The sequence below is a fragment of the Xenopus tropicalis genome, chromosome 1 (assembly GCF_000004195.4).
Source record: "Xenopus tropicalis strain Nigerian chromosome 1, UCB_Xtro_10.0, whole genome shotgun sequence".
Taxonomy (NCBI): Eukaryota; Metazoa; Chordata; class Amphibia; order Anura; family Pipidae; genus Xenopus; species Xenopus tropicalis.
This window is the reverse complement of record NC_030677.2, coordinates 100,275,638-100,293,897: the sequence shown is the minus strand read 5'-3', so window position 1 is coordinate 100,293,897 and position 18,260 is coordinate 100,275,638. Positions and strand designations below refer to the sequence as shown.

The 18,260-nt window shown below is 38.0% G+C and overlaps 1 protein-coding gene across 4 annotated transcripts in view; it reads left to right on the top strand.

The window, feature by feature from the left end:
* Positions 1-18,260, top strand: part of sbno2 (strawberry notch homolog 2) — a 61,362-nt gene that overhangs the window by 18,409 nt on the left and 24,693 nt on the right. For 2 of the 4 annotated variants that reach the window (XM_018096879.2, XM_002937381.5), the window contains exons 5-10: positions 12,081-12,245; positions 15,820-15,906; positions 16,006-16,090; positions 16,957-17,117; positions 17,199-17,332; positions 17,454-17,544. In XM_018096879.2, the coding sequence (XP_017952368.2) occupies positions 12,081-12,245; positions 15,820-15,906; positions 16,006-16,090; positions 16,957-17,117; positions 17,199-17,332; positions 17,454-17,544 (723 nt within the window). Of the gene's footprint in view, positions 1-2,698; positions 2,830-3,108; positions 3,169-12,080; positions 12,246-15,819; positions 15,907-16,005; positions 16,091-16,956; positions 17,118-17,198; positions 17,333-17,453; positions 17,545-18,260 lie in introns of those variants that run through there. The other 2 variants (XM_018096883.2, XM_031904826.1) reach the window with 2 other exon arrangements.

Below are 18,260 nucleotides of genomic sequence, written 5' to 3'. Positions count from 1 at the left end.
TGCAGTGAGGACAAAGCAATTGGGTTTTTGCTGCACCACCACCATTGTGATAAAATGGGTGTGGTTTAAAGTGGGGGGGGGGGTGGTGGTCAAAACTGGCTTCCATTAGCGGCCCTCCACCATGTATGCGAGATAAATTCCGGCCCCTCGGCACCGCAGAAGTTGGACAGCACTGATCTAGTTGAAGCTTGGAAACAACCCTCTTGATACTGTAAACAGTTGGACAATGGGCAAATTCTGTTGTTAACAGCGAACATTTTCAAACCACATCACACTGAAATTGGTTGTTAGGGAGAGAGAAATCTTAAAGGACAAGGCAACCCTCATTTTTGACTATTCACCATCTGTTTGATCACCCTTTCCTCTACCTAATCGTTAAGGTTTTTTTTACACAATATAATGCATACTTGATCCCTGTTGGATCTTTAAATTTTTCTGCCCAGCTGAATTTGCGATCGCCATATTGCCTTCCATAATATATTAAAGATTGCTGCTTGGCTATTTCTGCTCAAGCGAAAAGACTGAACGGAATCCCCCTCACTGCATTATAACGCAGCACACACTAGTGCAGGCAGCTGGGGAGGCAGGAGAAGACCAAACTATCACCAATCTGTGCTGGAGAAAACAAAAAAGTTGTAGATAGGTGAAGTTTTGTAATAAGAATCGGCGTTTTGCTATAGCAACCATAAGCAACATTTGACACGGAGGAGATTCTGGAGGTCAACACTGAAGTGCTCTTCAATGAACATGATATTGAGGGCTTTTCTGTGCATGCTCCGCCTCGCTGATAGGTTGTAATGAGCATAGCCATGGTCTTGGTCTTTCTCAGAGACTGCTGGATTATGGGAGATTTGCAAGGAGAAGCCTGCATTTTTTCCCCCCAGGGCACTGCTGCAGAACACTGTCCAAATTTAGTGTTATTTAGACAACGATACTAAAGGTATCAATGTAATGCTTATATTATAAGGCTATATGTTCCCTCACCTTTCCTTGTCCTTTAATATGTATGGCTAGCTTAAGTGTAGCTCATAGACAATCATCTAAGACCGATAAAACAATGCTGTTTTTTACATGATTGTTATAGAACAGGGCTGGTCTTTACGCAAGTGTTTACTCTTTTACATCTTTTCCATTGCTTTATATCAGTCTGTTCTGCTTCTACAGAAATGCTGTTTGGTTGCCAGGATCATTAAGCCCAATAAAAAAAAGTTTTTGAGGCTTTCATTTTATTATTTTTTTATTGCTTATCTTTCTGTTAAGGCTGTTTACTATTTATCTTCCTTTCTGCTTTCCAAACTGCTGCAAGGTTGCTAGGGTAGTTAAGCTGTAATAACCAGTTTCATGTTCAAAATAGCAACAGGGAAAAAAATTTTCACGAACTCAAGAACATAAACCATAAAGATGAGTTGCATATTTTCATAGAATACTGTTGTTAACATTTGGTTTAGAGGTAAACTGTTCCTTTTAAGTTATTACTATGTGAAGGAAGGAAGCTTGTGTGTTTGGCACATATTGCTGCAGGGTTAGTGCAAACTGAGGTGGGCCCTTTGTTTTGCTGGGTGTGTAAAATCTTTGAGGTGTTTGATTGTTATAGTAGAGAAAATGGAAAAGGTTGCATTTCTGTCATGCTGAGAATGTGTGCTGTGCATCAAATGTTAAAGGGAAAAGGGTATATGCAAAAGGAGTTGAGGCTGTATTTTTTCAAAATTGTACCTGCAGGGAATATCTGTTTTCTGGAATTATCATCAGTTATTTATTTAAAATAAAGTTCTTATACATGTGTGGAGTAAACAATTTACATTTACAGCAATGAATATACATATGAAGATATGTGATGTTTGCTCCATATACATGTGGGCTTTAGTAATTTGCCTATTCCATCCAGTGGAATTGCTGCTGCTTTGATTATATATGTATTGTCAGGACTGACTGGGTTCTCTTAAATGTTTTCTGTTGATCACTGCATGCTGTGTATAAGGTTCTGCAGAGTATTCTGCTGCCACTAAAATACATATTGTGGTGGGGGTACCATGCCTTGGTTCCTGGAGTTAGTATTAAAGTTAATGCGGCTGCACTGATGCTGTAAATATTAAACTTCCTGGAATCTGCTTCATTCCCCTCAATTCAATTGCTCCCATGAGGGAGGGGGAGAGACAACGAGTGAATCAATTCTTTAAGCAGAGCTAAACACTTACTGAGCACGATTCCATGCTGGAGGGATAGGGTTAACAATGTATGAACCTAATAACTAAAGCCCAGAAAGAAATGATTATATAAACAAAACAATCGCACTGATAGGCAAGGCAGGAAGTAGTTAATGAAGGGATTAATTATGTATGTTCTTTTTTTTTTTTAATTTCAAAGACAATTTTCTGACAAACTGGTGATGCAGGGTTAAGTTGGCAGGGTTTTCCTTGCAGTGATAGGCTCGCAGTGCAGGTACAGGTACACTGTGGGTGGAGCTTGTTACCATTCTCAGTAAGTACTGTGACTGCCAGGAATCCTCAGACAGAATCATTTCCTGAAAGTCAGAACTGCTCTGAGAGGAAGTGGGATCAGGGGCCGGCCGTGCTTACCCTAGGGGGGAGGGAGGTAGTAAAGGAGAATAGGCAATGGGAACAGTGAGACAGAGGAGGAGGCATTGGGGCAGCTCCCAGAAAGGGAGGGCAGAGAGGAGGGAAAGATAGCAGGGTGGGGGCTTCCAGCTGTTGCGGTGTTCTCCTGACATGTGTAAGTCTGTATCTCTCCAGCCAGCACCCGCTCCTGCTCCTCTGCTTTGCTGGTATGTCCCAGCTGCAGTACTGGCTGAAGGTTTCCTCTGTGAATAAGGTACAGGGCTTAACATTAACCTGCTCCAGAGTACTATTAGTTTGTTCTGTTTAAAACCCAGCACATTTTGTTTGCCAAGTTGCTATAGCTTTTTAAGTATCTTTGTATAAGCATTTCCGTTTGTTTGTTCACATACTCCAAAGATCACTCATAAACAAGTTTTTTATTTTTATAGTTTCATTATGTGTCAGAGGGCAGTGCTTTCGATTTAGCCTTTGTCGTTATTGTGCAAGCCTAACCAGTGCAACTACTTTTTTATTTTCTTTTACTTCCTTCTGTATTGCGGAGCAAGGCTTTTGCCCTAATCTTTGGATAATGGGCAATGAAAAAGTACTACAGGTAACTGATCTGTTGGCGTAAAGAATAGGACTGTCCACCTTGATTCAACATGTATTCAGTTATATATGGGTTAGATGCAGACATGGAACAATCCGTGGCAAGGGGCAGCCGAAACATAAGGGCAAAGCATTAGAGGAAACCGTGCTACTTTGTGTATATTGTAATTTATATGGTACCATTTGTCAGTGCATGTGGTATGTATGTATGTCCTGTTTGATGATATGATTTAACTTGTCAGTTTTCTCTGTGTATAAATTTACACATTCTATCACAACTGGAGTGAGTGAACCTCTGTGTGTGTGTGTGTGTGTGTGTATGTATGTATATATATATATATATATATATATATATATATATATATATATATAAGGTTCACTCACTCCAGTAGTGATAGAATCAATCGGTTCTACAAGCTTCTGTCTTTACCTGTGGTTTTATGTTTTTAGCAGTATTAGAATAGTTATTTCCAGTAATATCAAATTTGTGGTGTTTTCTTCCCTGTTCTAGTAGTAGTATCAATATATATATATATTTGCTTAATTTTAGAATGTAATATTGTTTTACATTCTTTGATATAGGTATTTTGGGTAGAACTTAATTTTCTTAGAATTACATTTTTTTTTTAAGACAAAAAAAAGATTATATAATATTTTTGTCTTATTTTTCTGTTCATAAGTAAAGTAAATACTAAGAAGTGTGTTTTTGTACCTGACAAGCATATCTCTTTCTAGTTTTTACCTCCTCTCTTGATTCCACATTTTTTCTCAGTGCAGTATTCATGTTCCCTAATTTACATTTCCTTGTACTAAACATTTTCCCTTAAAACCCACCCAACCCAAAAAAATAAAAACAAATATTTAACTGCACCAAGAATTTATATATAGAGCGATCGCTTAAAAACTTAGAGTGACCATAAAATATGGGTGTATCTTATATATTTGTTCAGTTCACCCATCAGTCCATTAGTCTTTCTTGAAAAAAATATGTTCTTGCCCTTGTTATAAACTGTGTGAAATGTTCTCCCTGTGATTCATGGGTTGAATATCTTTCAAAAATACAAGGTCTGAAAGTCCCTGTTTAATTGACTGGAGGACTTTTAATTATAAATTCAGTTGCAACAGGATTGTAAATATGATCTGCAATTATGGGTGTAAGATGCTCTTTGTCCTTAAGGCATTATCACAACAACCCTCTTTTTTTTGTGGGATTGTTGAGATTTCGCCAAAGACTTGTATGCTGTGGGTCTATCTCACACTTCTCTTTTTCATCCTTTCCCTTCTCAAGTTTTCCTGTGGAAGGGTTTGCATCTGTTGTTGCTGTAATATGAGGTGTTGGATGAGCTGTCTGACAATGCATGTATGTAGAACCGCAATCTAGAATAAAAGTGGTGTTTATTAAGCCATAGTAGATCATCCAGGGTCTGTTGCTAATTAGATTATTTAAAAGTTCAACTCTTCCAAAGCCAGTAAAAATGTGAAACAGTTATGGGACCTGTTATCCTGAATGCTCGGGACCAAGGGTTTTCCAGATAAGGGATCTTTCTATAATTTGGATCTCCATAGCCTCCAATAAGGACTCATTATACCTTAGTTGGGTTCAAGTACAAGGTACTGTTTTATTATTACAGAGAGAAAGGAAATCATTTAAGAAAAATTGGAATTATTTGCTTATTATGGAGTCTATGAGAGATGGCCTTTCCTTAATTCGGGACTTTCCAGATAACGGGTTCCCGGATAAGGGATCCCATACCTGTACAGAAGAAGTCAGATAAACCCCACAGCAGGTCCATCCCTTTGAAATGTAAATGGTGGTGATGTATTGCTTCTTGTACATCTAAATCGCTTTTTAGGTTAGAATTTCTAACATGTCAGGGAAATAATGTCTAATTTTGAGAAAAAGAAAAGTCAAAGCTACGCAAGGTGGCTTCTCTAAATTCCGCTTCATCTTTATTATAGTTCTAATGTCTCTAAAGGCCATTTGGCTTGCTCACCCATTAAATATTTTAGGCTCATTCTGCATTAATAATAAAAGGATAGAGGGATGACTGATACTGACAACTGATATTGAAAACAGCCACTTCCTGTAGTGGCATTATTGGAACTATTTAAAATATCTTTTCAAGTATTAGTATAGAAATGTTTCTTGTGATTGAATTAAGGGAAGTAATTCCCACATTAGAAGCAGGAAGATTAAAGAATGTCTGTCTGTGTTACCAAGTCTGTGGAAATATAACTTTCCTTGATAACCGCATAGAGATTTCATTCTTTCTAGAAGAGTTTTGGATTAATGCATTAAAGAAACATTTGTTACAGACACAGGGCAATGCCCTAGTTAGAATAAAATCATGCCCTAGTTACCTAAAGTAAAATCATTGCAGCGTGTGTATCTATTTTACTACTACAGGTATGGGATGCTTTATTCGCAAACTCTCATTTTAAGCAAATGATTCTAATTTTTAAAAAAGGATTTCCTTTTTCCCTGCAATAATAAAAGTACTTTGTACTTCGTCCTAACCAAACTCCATATATTCATATTGGTGGCAAAACAATCCTATTGGGTTTATTTAATGTTTGAACAATTTTTAGCAGACTTGAGGTATGATGATCCTGATTATGGAAATGCCCCTTAACTAGAAAACCCCAGGTTCCCAAGCATTCTGTATAATAGATCCTATACCTGTACTAGCAAACGTACTAATGGCATTTGAGGATCTGTCCTTAGAGGCATCAGTTTTGCAGTATGGATAAATTATAGTCTATGTTTTCCATTATGACAGCGGAGCTCGGGTACATTTTCTGTAAAGGTAAATTGTAGCTTGCTGGAATCATGACTGGGAATATAAAAAATTGTATATTTGAATGGGCAGGGACAGAAGTGATTGATGTAAAAGCTCTAATTAAAAGCAATGTTCATTTTTGCAGAACATAAGAATGAAAAAAATAATCTGCCAACTTTTTTGTATTTGGCAAATATTTAAAATGTTTCCTTAGTAGATACCTTTTTATTATTTATATAGAGCCAATGTTCACTGAAGTGTAAAAGGTAACAAATACAAGATTTAGCAGTTTACAAACAGAGAAATGTTTCACCTGAATTGATTCACAGTTACAAATGGATATTGTTAAGGGAAAATAGGGAGAGAGCCTCTGGTACCTGAAGGATTTCTTCTCGACTCCCCTCTTGTGTGGAGATATATCTTGTCTTAAAATTCTATTTCCTGTTATTAGTATTGCTACATGTACCTTGTTGCATCCTTGCCTAAACTGCCTTTCTTGATGTCCACTACTCTGGTAGTACCCCCCGGTTGTGTGATTTATCAATTTACCACTTATGTCTCATGTCTCCTACTCTGTGTCACCTTTTTCTTACAAGGAGAGCTGCTGTCAAGATGTATGTATGTATATCTTTAGATCACCATTGAGATGGCAGCCCCTAACTGCTTAGAGGGAGGAGTTTTTGTGGGTTGGAGGCAAATGTTTAGATGGCTGGGGGCAGAGTTTCAATAGTCCCTGGTGGTTTTAGGGGGCAACACAATTACCAGTGAGCACCAGAGTTGCAAAACGAGAGAGCCTTCCCGTTGTTCCCCCTGTTAAATCAGGCACTACATATGACATAAACTAACAGTGTGGTATGTGCCCGTTACCAATGCTGAGCGAAGGAACTAATGCAGGGTTGGTTTATAAATGCACAATTACTTATAAGAGCACTGTAGGCATATATGAGATGAGTACAAATAAAAAAGGACTCAGGGCGGCACTGTGAACAATGATGTCTTGAAATGATTAAGAACAGCTTTATCTGTCTTCCAATTACGTAAAAATACTTAGCACATAACAGCCTCACAGTCATTATCGGCTGTCTGGTAATATGACTCAATTTTGGTGGGTTTATCACCCACTATTTGTAAAACAGTCTAGCATATAGTGACCAACTATGAAGTTATCTTTCTCTCAGACATCCTCTATCAGGATGGCAAGAAATGAACCAGGAAATTAATCGCCATGTCTGACGTTAGTTGGAAGCTGTTTTAAGATATTAGATACAGTACTTAAACCATAAAAGAAAGAAAGAAGTCAGCATTGTTTTAAAAAAAGAAATTTAAGAAATCTAAATATCATACATTACTAATAATTAATTTATAATAATAATTTAGACCAGATAAAGATACATGGTGAATTTTTACAGGTTAATACTATTTCTATATGAGTTTGTTGCTGGCCATCTACAGAATTTTCATGTTCTCAAAAGGTGTAATTCACTTCAACACCATTTTAGTATACGCTTACACTTGTACTTGAAGTATGCTGCCTTGCATCAATGGGGTGTTGGGTTTGATTTCCGCCAGGAGACTATCTGCAGAATCGGCCATATTGTGCATGAATATGATGTATTGAGGCAGAGACTGATGTGAATACAATCTCTGTAAAGCACTGCAGAATATGTCTGCGATAAAAGGAATGAAGTATCACGCACTATAATCTCCCCACTGCAATGAAAGGACTGGGCAGCTATGTGCTAAGGTATTCTACAGTATTAAGTACTTAGTTATTAATGAGCTGCCAATGGGTCAAAATAGAAAACATTGGAAATATATGTGGTTACTGTTGCCATTTGGTGTAAATTAGTGTAAAGCACATTGTGATTTAAGTAAAGTCGAAGAGCATTAGCACACTAATAGGTTTGTCACCTTTCTTGGGAAAAACACAGGGCTTCCTATATTTTTATTGGTAGCCCTTTTAATAATAATGGCATCACTGCCCGGGTGGAAAAATACTTGTCAGCTGGCAACCCTACCCACAAATTGCCTAATTCCATCACCTTGACGGATATATGAGTGAAATGGGTATTGTGCATTTAAATATAATAGTATGTATTTTCTTACACTTGCATGAATTTCCCACACCGCTGTAATATTATCCTGAAAATGCAAGGCCTGAATATAACGGTAAATACCTAGAATAATATACCATTAAGAAAGGAATCGGAGTATTATTTATCAACAGGGTCCAGTGCTTGAAAAAGCTAATAAAAGTATATCTCACTTCAGTGAAGATATAAATGTGATAAAAGGCAATATAATTTTGTTTATTTTAAATTGCTGCTTAGATTACACTAAGGAAAAACAGATTTCTGTGAACAGTTTTACAATAAGAAATAATGGTAATTTTAAAAATTCATTGTAGGACTAATAAGCTTATTGGTTAGACTTGTGAAAATGCTTGTAAAATTGGTTCTATCAAGAGAATATAATTTATTCTATATATTTGTCTGTACATTAAAACTTGGTAAATTGATCCTTCAAGATTTAGTAATAAACAAAGAAAAGGGTATATTCTTTAAGATTATGTTGTGCAAATAATTCAGTTCCTGAGCTTTTTGGGTGGCTTATTTAGTGTACATGAAAACATATTTACCTGCAAAAGTAACACATCTGATTAGTGTTCTACAGCAGTGATCTCCAACCAGTGGCTCAGGGGCAACATGTGGCTCACCAACCCCTTGGATGTTGCTCTCAGTGCCCCCAAAGCAGGTAGTTATTTTTTTATTCCTGACTTTGTGGCAAGTTTTGGTTGAATAAAAAGATTCACTACCAAATAAAGCCTCCTGTAAGCAGATAGTGTGCATAGAGGCTACCTAATAGCCAATCTTAGCCCTTATTTGCTATTGTTGCTCACACGTAAGAAAGGTTGGGGACCCCTGCTCTAGAGACTAATCTGATTGTGATGTTGGAGTCCGGAACGGTTTTATTTTATTGCCTTGTGGGTCAAATGGTTGTTGCCTCAGAGTTTATCTGTTTACCTTTTTCAAAATTACTTTAAATGGAGTAAATGCAAAGTAGCAATTGTTGTAGCATTTAAATGTACGTGGAGTGTATAATATAATCTAGAAGCAAGTGCACACACAGGATCAAAAGATAATTGACAAAAAGATTTCATTTTCAACATTTCTGTCACAGACCATCATCAGATATGTTGAAAATAAAATTTCAAAGGTATGGTTTGCTTTTGTGACATCCATTATTACATAAAATCTATTCCTCTAAAACTGAAATGTACCTGTATATACAAATACAGGTATAGGACCCGTTATCCAGAATGCTCGGGACCAAGAGTATTCCAGATAAGGGGTCTTTCCTTAATTTGGATCTCCATACCTTAAGTCTATTAAAAATTAAATAAAATATTAATTAAACCCAATAGGATTGTTTTGGATCCAATAAGGATTATTTTTATCTTAGTTGGGATCAATTATAAGGTACTGTTTTATTTCTACAGAGAAAAAGGAAATCGGTTTTAAAATTCTAAACTATTTGATTAAAATGGAGTCTATGGAAGATGATCTTTCTGGATAATGGTGTTCTGGATAAGGGATCCCATACCTGTATTGCTGGAATTAACATATTCTTGTACTAATTTTGTAATAATGTAATAATTTATTTTCCCCTTTACCTCTATCTTTTATAATGTGTTTCAGTCTTTGTGTGTGGGCAAACTACGCGCATTTGTTGTTACAGTGGAAATAGTGAAACCGGTAACATAACAAAAGCCCTACGGGCCAGGGTCCAAACGGCCCCTGCAACCCACAGTCCTCCTTACACATTTGACAAGGGAGTTATTAATATATTCTCATTGTGGAGCGTTGAATAAAAAGTTCTTGATAACTATACATAGTCAAAAGCATATTTTGGGTTTTTTTTCATACCAAAAGTATAATTTCAGTCTCCAGGTTATTAGAGGAATGTTTTAATTAAAAAAAACTGTTGCTTTTTGTGTCTCAAAACAATGGCAATGTTAGGTAAAGTGGAATAATTTTTTTTTTATGTTTTAGTAACTTATACATGCTTGCTTTCTTTCTTTCAGTGCTTTATGGGTGAGATTCCAACAATATTTAGAACACGGTGGTCAGAACTCATAGCTTCCATCACTGTAGAATTTTAAGTCATTAAGGGGGTTGTTGAGTTAACTTCTAGTATCCTGTAAAGAATGATATTATTAGCAGGGCTGTGGAGTCGGAGGCAATTTTGGGTACTTGGAGTTGGTTCATTTTTTGCTGACTCCGACTCTGACTCCAACTCCTACTAAATTTAAATGGGAATAAAAAAAAAATAAAGCAAGTTTAAATGTCCCAATTCACAAACAGTCACAATTAATTACTTCTCTGCTATAAGAATAAAGCCCAATGCACGCAGTGCATAAACGAACACGTTGAGTGACCATGAAGCATGCTTTTTATTGACTGTATGCTTCACTAAATGGGACGTAACGAACAGTTAAGGTGCGGCAGCTCCACTGCGTCGTGTTCCTCTGCCCACTGTGAACCTAGCCTAAAGGTGGCCACACACGCTGCGATCTGACGATCTTTCGTGCGACCATCGGTCCCACGAAACATCGCCAGATCTGCCACACACCGTTCAGGGCTGAAACAGCAGATAAGGAGGTAGAAACAATAGGATTTCTACCTCCTTCTGCCGATTCAGCCCTGACGGCAGATTTTGGTCAGGCGCCTTCTATGGCGCCCGATCAAAATCTTTTAACCGGTCCGATCGGCGAGGTGTCCGATATCAGCAGCTTCCTGCGATATCGGTGGACATGCCATACAGCTTAACTCTCACTGATAACTAATTAATTTTTTTTTAAACAAGTGGCTGGATAGTAATAGCTGGAATAAAAATCAGGAACAGCAACATTACCAGTTCAAAACAAACCACATTCTTTGGTAGTTTTAACTTAAAACCTTGTTGTTTTCATTGTGTTTGTCTTTTGCTTTAATTGGGCAATACAGTAGAGTGTTGGCTTCCTAGCCAGTAGTTCTGTGGTTAAATGACATGTATGTCTCCTTCCTTTCCTTCAATGAATGTATAAAATACATTAGCATATTAAAAACAGAGGAGTCGGAGTCGGAAGTATCAGAAACTGAGGAGTCGGAGTTGGAGAATTTATCTACCGACTCCACAGCCCTGATTATTAGACAATTTACAGTTGTTCTTCATTTTATGTTATTTGTAGATCTAATTATTGTTTTGTTCAGCAACTTTCCAGTTTGGAATTACAGCAGTTGTCTGGTTGCTAGGGTTCAAATTACAGATATATTTATAGAAGAGGACCTTGATAAAAAATGTGATCACAAGAATAACCATAATAAAATTGTAGCCTCATCAAGCAATAGTTTTTTTTGCCTGCTTGAGTCTGTGATCCCCTATTTGAAAATTGGAAAAAGTCGGAAGAAGGCAGCACATATACTAAAACTATAAAAATAAATAACGAAGACCAACTCAAAAGTTTTTGAGAATACTCCATAACTATTTTAAATAGTTAGTTTTAAATTCAAATTGTCATGTTTTATACCCACTGTGCAGCCTTTTTATTTATTTATTTATTTTTGCAAAAATGTATTTGCAGGTACATCAATAGAAACAAAAAAAAAAAAAGTGTCATGCACTTTCCTCTGTATTTGTGATTGATTGGTATCACCTCAAGCATGCTAATATTTGGAAGTTTCTCTGGATATGTATTGATGCTAAAGGGCACCACACTCTGGTTGGGGGAAACAATAGTTTTTTTTTATAAATCACCCCACCCCCCCCCCCCCCACCAGCGAGCCCCCGGTGCAGGCAGCCATGTTGGGGCAATCTCATGCACATAATGAGCTAGTGCTGCAACTTGCTCCTTATGCGCATGTGTGTGATATAGGAGGGTGATTTGCATTCACCACTCCTACATCAGGCGCACGTGCACAGTTCTTTTTGGGGTTTTTTTTTTTGTTTTTTTAAACAACTATTGTTTCCCCCAACCGGAGTGTGGGCTCTATTAGCCCGCACCTCTAGTGGGGGAAACAATATAGGGGTGATAAGTGCCCTTTAAGTTTCATTTTAAACCGCTCAGTCTGAACTTAATTCTTTTTTTTTTTCTTAGGAACCATCCCTGACAAATGATTTCTCCAACCAGTCCATCCTTTCATCTTCTCCAGATTCTTTATCTGATATTAATACCCAGGATTTCCTGACAATAGAGGGTCTGGATAGGGTGCCAACCTTATGGGATATCAGCACACCACCTCAAGATTTCAGTAATCCCCATGTGAGTATATGTGAGGAGTGTTTATTACAGTTACACAAAAAATGATTTACCTGTGAATGATTTCATTCATCTAGATCAGGGCTGTCCAACTGGCCTCCCGCGGGCCGCATGCGGCCCATGACCCCCCTCTGTGTGGCCCCCCATCTGTCTGGCTGCTTTGATGGTTTACCTTTGTGGAATATTTAAATGGTATCAGTACTGAGATTAAATGGCCCCCTGCATGGTTCACACCTCATATTCAGGCTGTAATCCCCCTGTATTGTTTAAATATGTACGGTAATCTCCTGTACTGTTCACACCTTTTAATCCCTGCATTGTTCACCCCCTGTTCACACCTCGGACTGTAGGAGCAGTGCCAGCATTGTGTCAGTGTATGCTGTCTGTGTGTGCCATACACACAGGCAGCATAGGGCAGAGAGAGTATGGCACACATAGGCAGGCAGAGTATGGCACATACAGGCAGCACAGGGCAGAGAGAGTATGGCACACAAAGGCAGGGTATACTCTGCCTGCCCTACCCTGCCTGTCTGTGCCATACTCTACTTGCCCTATGCTGCCTGTGTGTGCCATACCTGGCAGGGGTTTGTTCTGGGAGTTTGTTAGCATTTGAAAATAGTCATTATATGGTCCCTAAGATGTGTAATTATGTGCTGGGGGTTGCTGTGCTATCCACAGGGGAGGAGGAGGTGGCACATGGATTTAAGGGTATGTCTTAATATGACATAACATAATTCTTTCACATATGAATGAAGGGGGATATCCCTACAGTGAGCACCAACCATTTGGGTTTTGCTGCCCTACCACCAATAATGTGGGCATAGTCTTAAAAGCTCTTGTGATAACATGGGTGTGGTTTCAAGTGGGTGTGGTTTAAAAAGGGGAAGTGGTCAAACTGGCTTCGATTATCGGCCCTCTCCCTCGTTGGCCAAAAAATTCCGGCCCTTGGTACCACAGATGTTGGACAGCGCTGATCTAGATAATGAAATACAGTATCTAGTATTGATAATTCTAAAGCAACTGGACTTGCTTAGTAATATTAAATATGCTGCCTCTTCAGTTCAACCGAGTGTTAAAGAAATTTCCAAGCATTTTAATTCATTAATTGTACTACAGACACCAATATCCCTCACAATATTTTTATTGACCCAAGCAGCTAAGTGTTAACTGCAACACACAGGTGTAAAAGTATCTTCCAGTCACAGTAGTACCATTAATCTCATTAAGGCCTGTGTTATTTTTTTTAAGTTACATGACTGGAAGTGTGAATTGTTGTGAAACCACAGTTTTGAGTTTTTCCAGTTTAGCCAAAATGGCCTCCTTTACACCTTATTCAATCCATCTTTCCTCTCAGTCCAAAATAGGCAGTATAGATATGTGCACTCTTCACCAAACTTCACAGCATGCACAGATGCATGCTGTGAATACTTTTGAATTCTTAATATTTCTGCATTAACATGATCTGTTTTCACACAAGTCCTAAAATTGGCAATGAGAACCCAGGTAAATAAGTCATAAAAATAATTCATTCTTGTACCTATTTTATTGAGAAAAATAATCCCATGGCAAACCCATGCCACAGAGTTAAGGCTAGTTTCACACGGGGCGGACTGTCGGCCTGCACTTAGCCTTAGACATAGGTCTTGCAAAGCACAAACTCTCTTTTATTTTTCTAGTTTAAGAACAAATTTCCACATTAAATAAAGGGAAGTTTAAAATGAAAGTCACCTGACAAAGCCAAATTGAAGGCGAAATACCGTCAGGTGTGATGTGAGTTAGGATTCATTTTAGGGGGCAAAATAACTATATGCAGAGGAATTGCTGATAACTGTACAGCAGCTTGCAAGGATTTCCTGACTATCAGTAGTAAGACTAAGCTACATAATCCTGGGCATAGGCAGAGACAGGTTAGCCCTAGTCGTCGTACTGCAACCTGATTGCCCCTGCAACCTAATCCTGGGCATAGAGAGAGTTAAATCAGATGCATATCTAGGTTGGCCTTCCCACTGACTACAGTTACCAGCACCTCAACACATTTGTTATGCCCATGTGGTTTCTTTTGCATGCACACCATAAAGGAGAAGGAAAGTTACAAAATGTTATACTCCCTCCAGCAAACGCCCGAAACTAGAGTGTATGCGATGAAACGATCCTCTTCTTTCTTCGGTCTTCGCGCATGCACAGTAGAGTGAAAAGCCAAACTTTAAAAGCCTAACTTAAAAAAGCTGGCTGTTCGCTCAACTGTGCATGCATGGGCCCTAGGATCTTGTCAAAAGGAAAAGGAAGAGGATTGTTCGCCTGCATTAACTCCTGCCTGGTGCAGTTTTCTGCTAACAGGAGCACCAGCCAGGGGTTTCAAGTAAGTGATTACAATAGCAATGACCTATTGAATCTGTTGTGGCCAAATATCCATTTTTGTGTATATGAGCATATGTTGCTTGATGATTAAAGAAACCATAAATGTAAACTATACAAATAATAATGCTATGCACAATATTTCATACTGTCTGTCAAGGCAAAATCCATTGTCCAGACTTAAACTCTATGCATTCTTATTTAAAAACACAAACAGATTTTTTTAATGTTTAATTTTTTAATTTCACGTGGGGCTAGCCATATTCTACATTTCCCAGGGTGCCACAGCCATGTGACCTGGGGTCTGATAAACTTTAGTCACACTTAACTGCTGAGCTGCAAGTTGAGTGAAATTAGCCCCCCCCTCCCTAAGATAGCATCTCCTAGTAGATGAGAATAGCATTTAATAGTAAGAAATCAAGTCCAGCTTACGACTCCTCCAGTTACAAGGGAGTAGGAGAAACAACAGGTTACCTGAAAGCTAAGATGGCTGTCTACACACCAATATTACAGCTTAAAAAAAAAAATACATTTGTTGGTTCAAGAATACAATTTTAAATTGTAGAGTGAATTATTTGCTATGTAAACGGTGTAACTTAGAAATCAAAAGTGTACCATAAAAATCATGACGGTATCTTTTTAAAAGGAAAGTATACCCCTGTTTTTAATACATAGAGCGTAGATTAATCAAAATATAAGTCCACAGATATACCTCCATATTTTAAACTCCTTAACCGAAAACCTGACCCAGACTGTAGCTGACAGAACGATTGGTTTCTTTACACAGAGTTCATTATCGCTATTGCGGCTGGGTATCCTAGTTATATAGAGAGAGATATAGGGTAAGGACATACATAGCAAATTTGTCCGCTTTCCTTCACAGGCTTTTTTTTTTTTATAGAGGCAGAATAAAAGTGGATCTGCTCGTATTCACACCCCCCTGTAGCTTGATTGACAGGCCCAGCGTCAACCTGTGTGGAGTTACGCAGAGTACATTTTGACACAAAAATGTGAATCTATGCATTTTTGCACCAATATCCGCCTAACCCCCACTGAATCAGAGTTTTTTTTGTCCTTTAATAAACTAGTTTTTTTCAAAACAAAAATATTTATTGTGCTTAAGTTAAACAAAGTTCTGTGTAGGCTTATATAAGTTAATACATCTTCATTGTTATATATTTTGTTTGTTATACACTTTGTTCCCTCTCTTCTCTTTCCTTAGCTCTTCCATCCTAACCCTCCCCTTCCAGCTCTGGAAACATTTGAAGACTTGCAAGCGATAATCAATACTCCCTCTACACAAGAACGGGTGAGATTGAGGAACTAAAAAAAAAGCTATTTGTTCAGTGAAACCTATTTTATGGACATAACCATAACATTAGTGTATCCTTCTTTTGTCATTCCACAGCTTCCCCCAGAGGAGGAAGAGGAAGATGAGGATACTGAAGAATTAGGGCACACAGAAACATATGCTGACTATGTGCCATCTAAATGTTAGTATACACTTAACGTTAATATGTACACACAAAGTCGTTTTTTTCCTTCAGGTGTTGAGGACATAGGTGCTTTTGCATAGTAAAACAGTCTTTTTTTTAAGGGATAAGGCATATGGAAACACTTAAATTATTAACAGTAGCTGCTGCTTTTCTCTCTGCTTTTTTACTGCTTTATGTCTACATAACTTATTACAATTAGTTTTGGGTCACATCACAACCAGAGCATTAATCCTAATAGGATTGATTTGCCTCCAGTAAGGATTAATTATATCTTAGTTGGGATCAAGAACAAGGTGCTATTTAATTAATGCAGAGAAAAAAGGAATAATTTAAGAATTAATTATTTGACTAAAATGGAATCTATAGGAGATATCTTTCCCGTAATTCAGAAGTTTCTGGATAACTGGTTTCCAGATAACAGATCCCATAACGGTGTATGTTTTTACATAATAGGTTGTAGCGTTGCATCTTTATAATCCCTTCGTGCAATCAAAAAAAGTAAATACTCCAGCTGTAAACTGCCTATTTTTCAAGTTTTAAGGAAAAGCTGGAACCTTCCTCCTTTCAGCCAGTACTTTATTTTACACTTCATGTTTAAACATAGGGATATTCTGGATTTACTTACTGTCATATCAAGGAATAGGTCAAATCTTACCTTCAAAAGTTATTTTTTCTGCCTCTGTCAGTTACCAGGCAAACATCATGTCTGGAAGGAAATTTGTGTCCCCCAAAATGTCTGCATAGGAAATTGACTTGCAAGAGACCAAGGTTTTGCAAGTTACAAGTTTAAAAATTCTTAATTATTGGTGCTCTTTTAAAAAGCCTTGGTGTGACAAACATTTTAAAATCTTGACTCATTTCAGCTAAAATTGGTAGGCAGCATCCAGACCGAGTGGTGGAGACCAGCACCCTATCTAGTGTTCCTCCTCCAGATATCACCTACTCTTTGTCTCTGCCCAGCGATGTTATTGAACAAGGATTTCTCTCTGCATTGCAATTGGAATCTATAGTATATGCCTGCCAGGTGAGTTTTGGAGTCATAATGGCATAGTAAAATACATATTAAAGAAACCAATGCTTATTATGTTTTTACTTTTCCCCAAAGCAACATGAAGTTATCCTACCAAGTGGGCAACGGGCTGGCTTCCTTATTGGAGATGGAGCTGGAGTGGGGAAGGGAAGGACAGTCTCTGGGATTATCCTTGAAAATTTTTCAAAGGGAAGAAAAAAAGCACTGTGGTAAGTGTTTAATATTTGATCTTTGTATTATTAGCTGTCCTGCAAATTTGCCAACCTCTGTATTTATGTTTTCAATAAAAGTTTTTGGAATCACCAGTTCTCCTTTCTTTACTGCTCTTAGGTTCAGTGTATCTAATGATCTGCGCTGTGATGCAGAGCGAGATCTACGGGATATCAATGCTGGTCATATAGCAGTGCATGCACTTAACAAGGTAAGCGAAGCAGTGTCTCTTTATAACTGTTTTATAATTATGCAAATGTAGGCATAACGTAAAACAGGTATGCCTGGCAGAAGAATGATTGATTTCCTGATGTGGGCAAATGAGTAAGCATAGGGTTGCATTACTGTGGGTGTATTAGATCTAGTCTGGAATAGTCTAGCCCCCCACCTAACTGGCTACTTTTATAAACTCCTTTTCCTCTCTATTTTCCTGGTAGATTTATTCAGAGCCTGGTAAAGGGTATGCCTCGGTGATGGCCATGTCTGGCCATGGCACCCACTGAGTATTGAAACAAAATATATATTTGGCAGATTTGAAAATCCCATTTAAGGACCATTGATTCATGAACTATTGGCCTGGGATAAATGATTGCATCTGACCAATTTGGCCCACCACAGTTCTGTTTGCAAACATCATGAAACAAGTGTCTTATTCTCTGGCTGGCTGGCTTCACCCATGCTTTGTTGTACTTTATAAAGAAATGGCAGTAATGGGCAACTCCACTAGGGGAGGTATCATGGCTGCGTGCCTGTGTTTGTGCTTGATCACTTCAGCAGTTTTATGCCAATGAGGAGAATAAGATCACCTTTTCAGCACTAAAGCATGTAGGTGCATATAGGTGTGGCAGCACTTGTATATTAATTGAGATCTGTTACCAATACATCTAACTTTACATGCACAATTAGGTATACACCAAATCCAAGGAT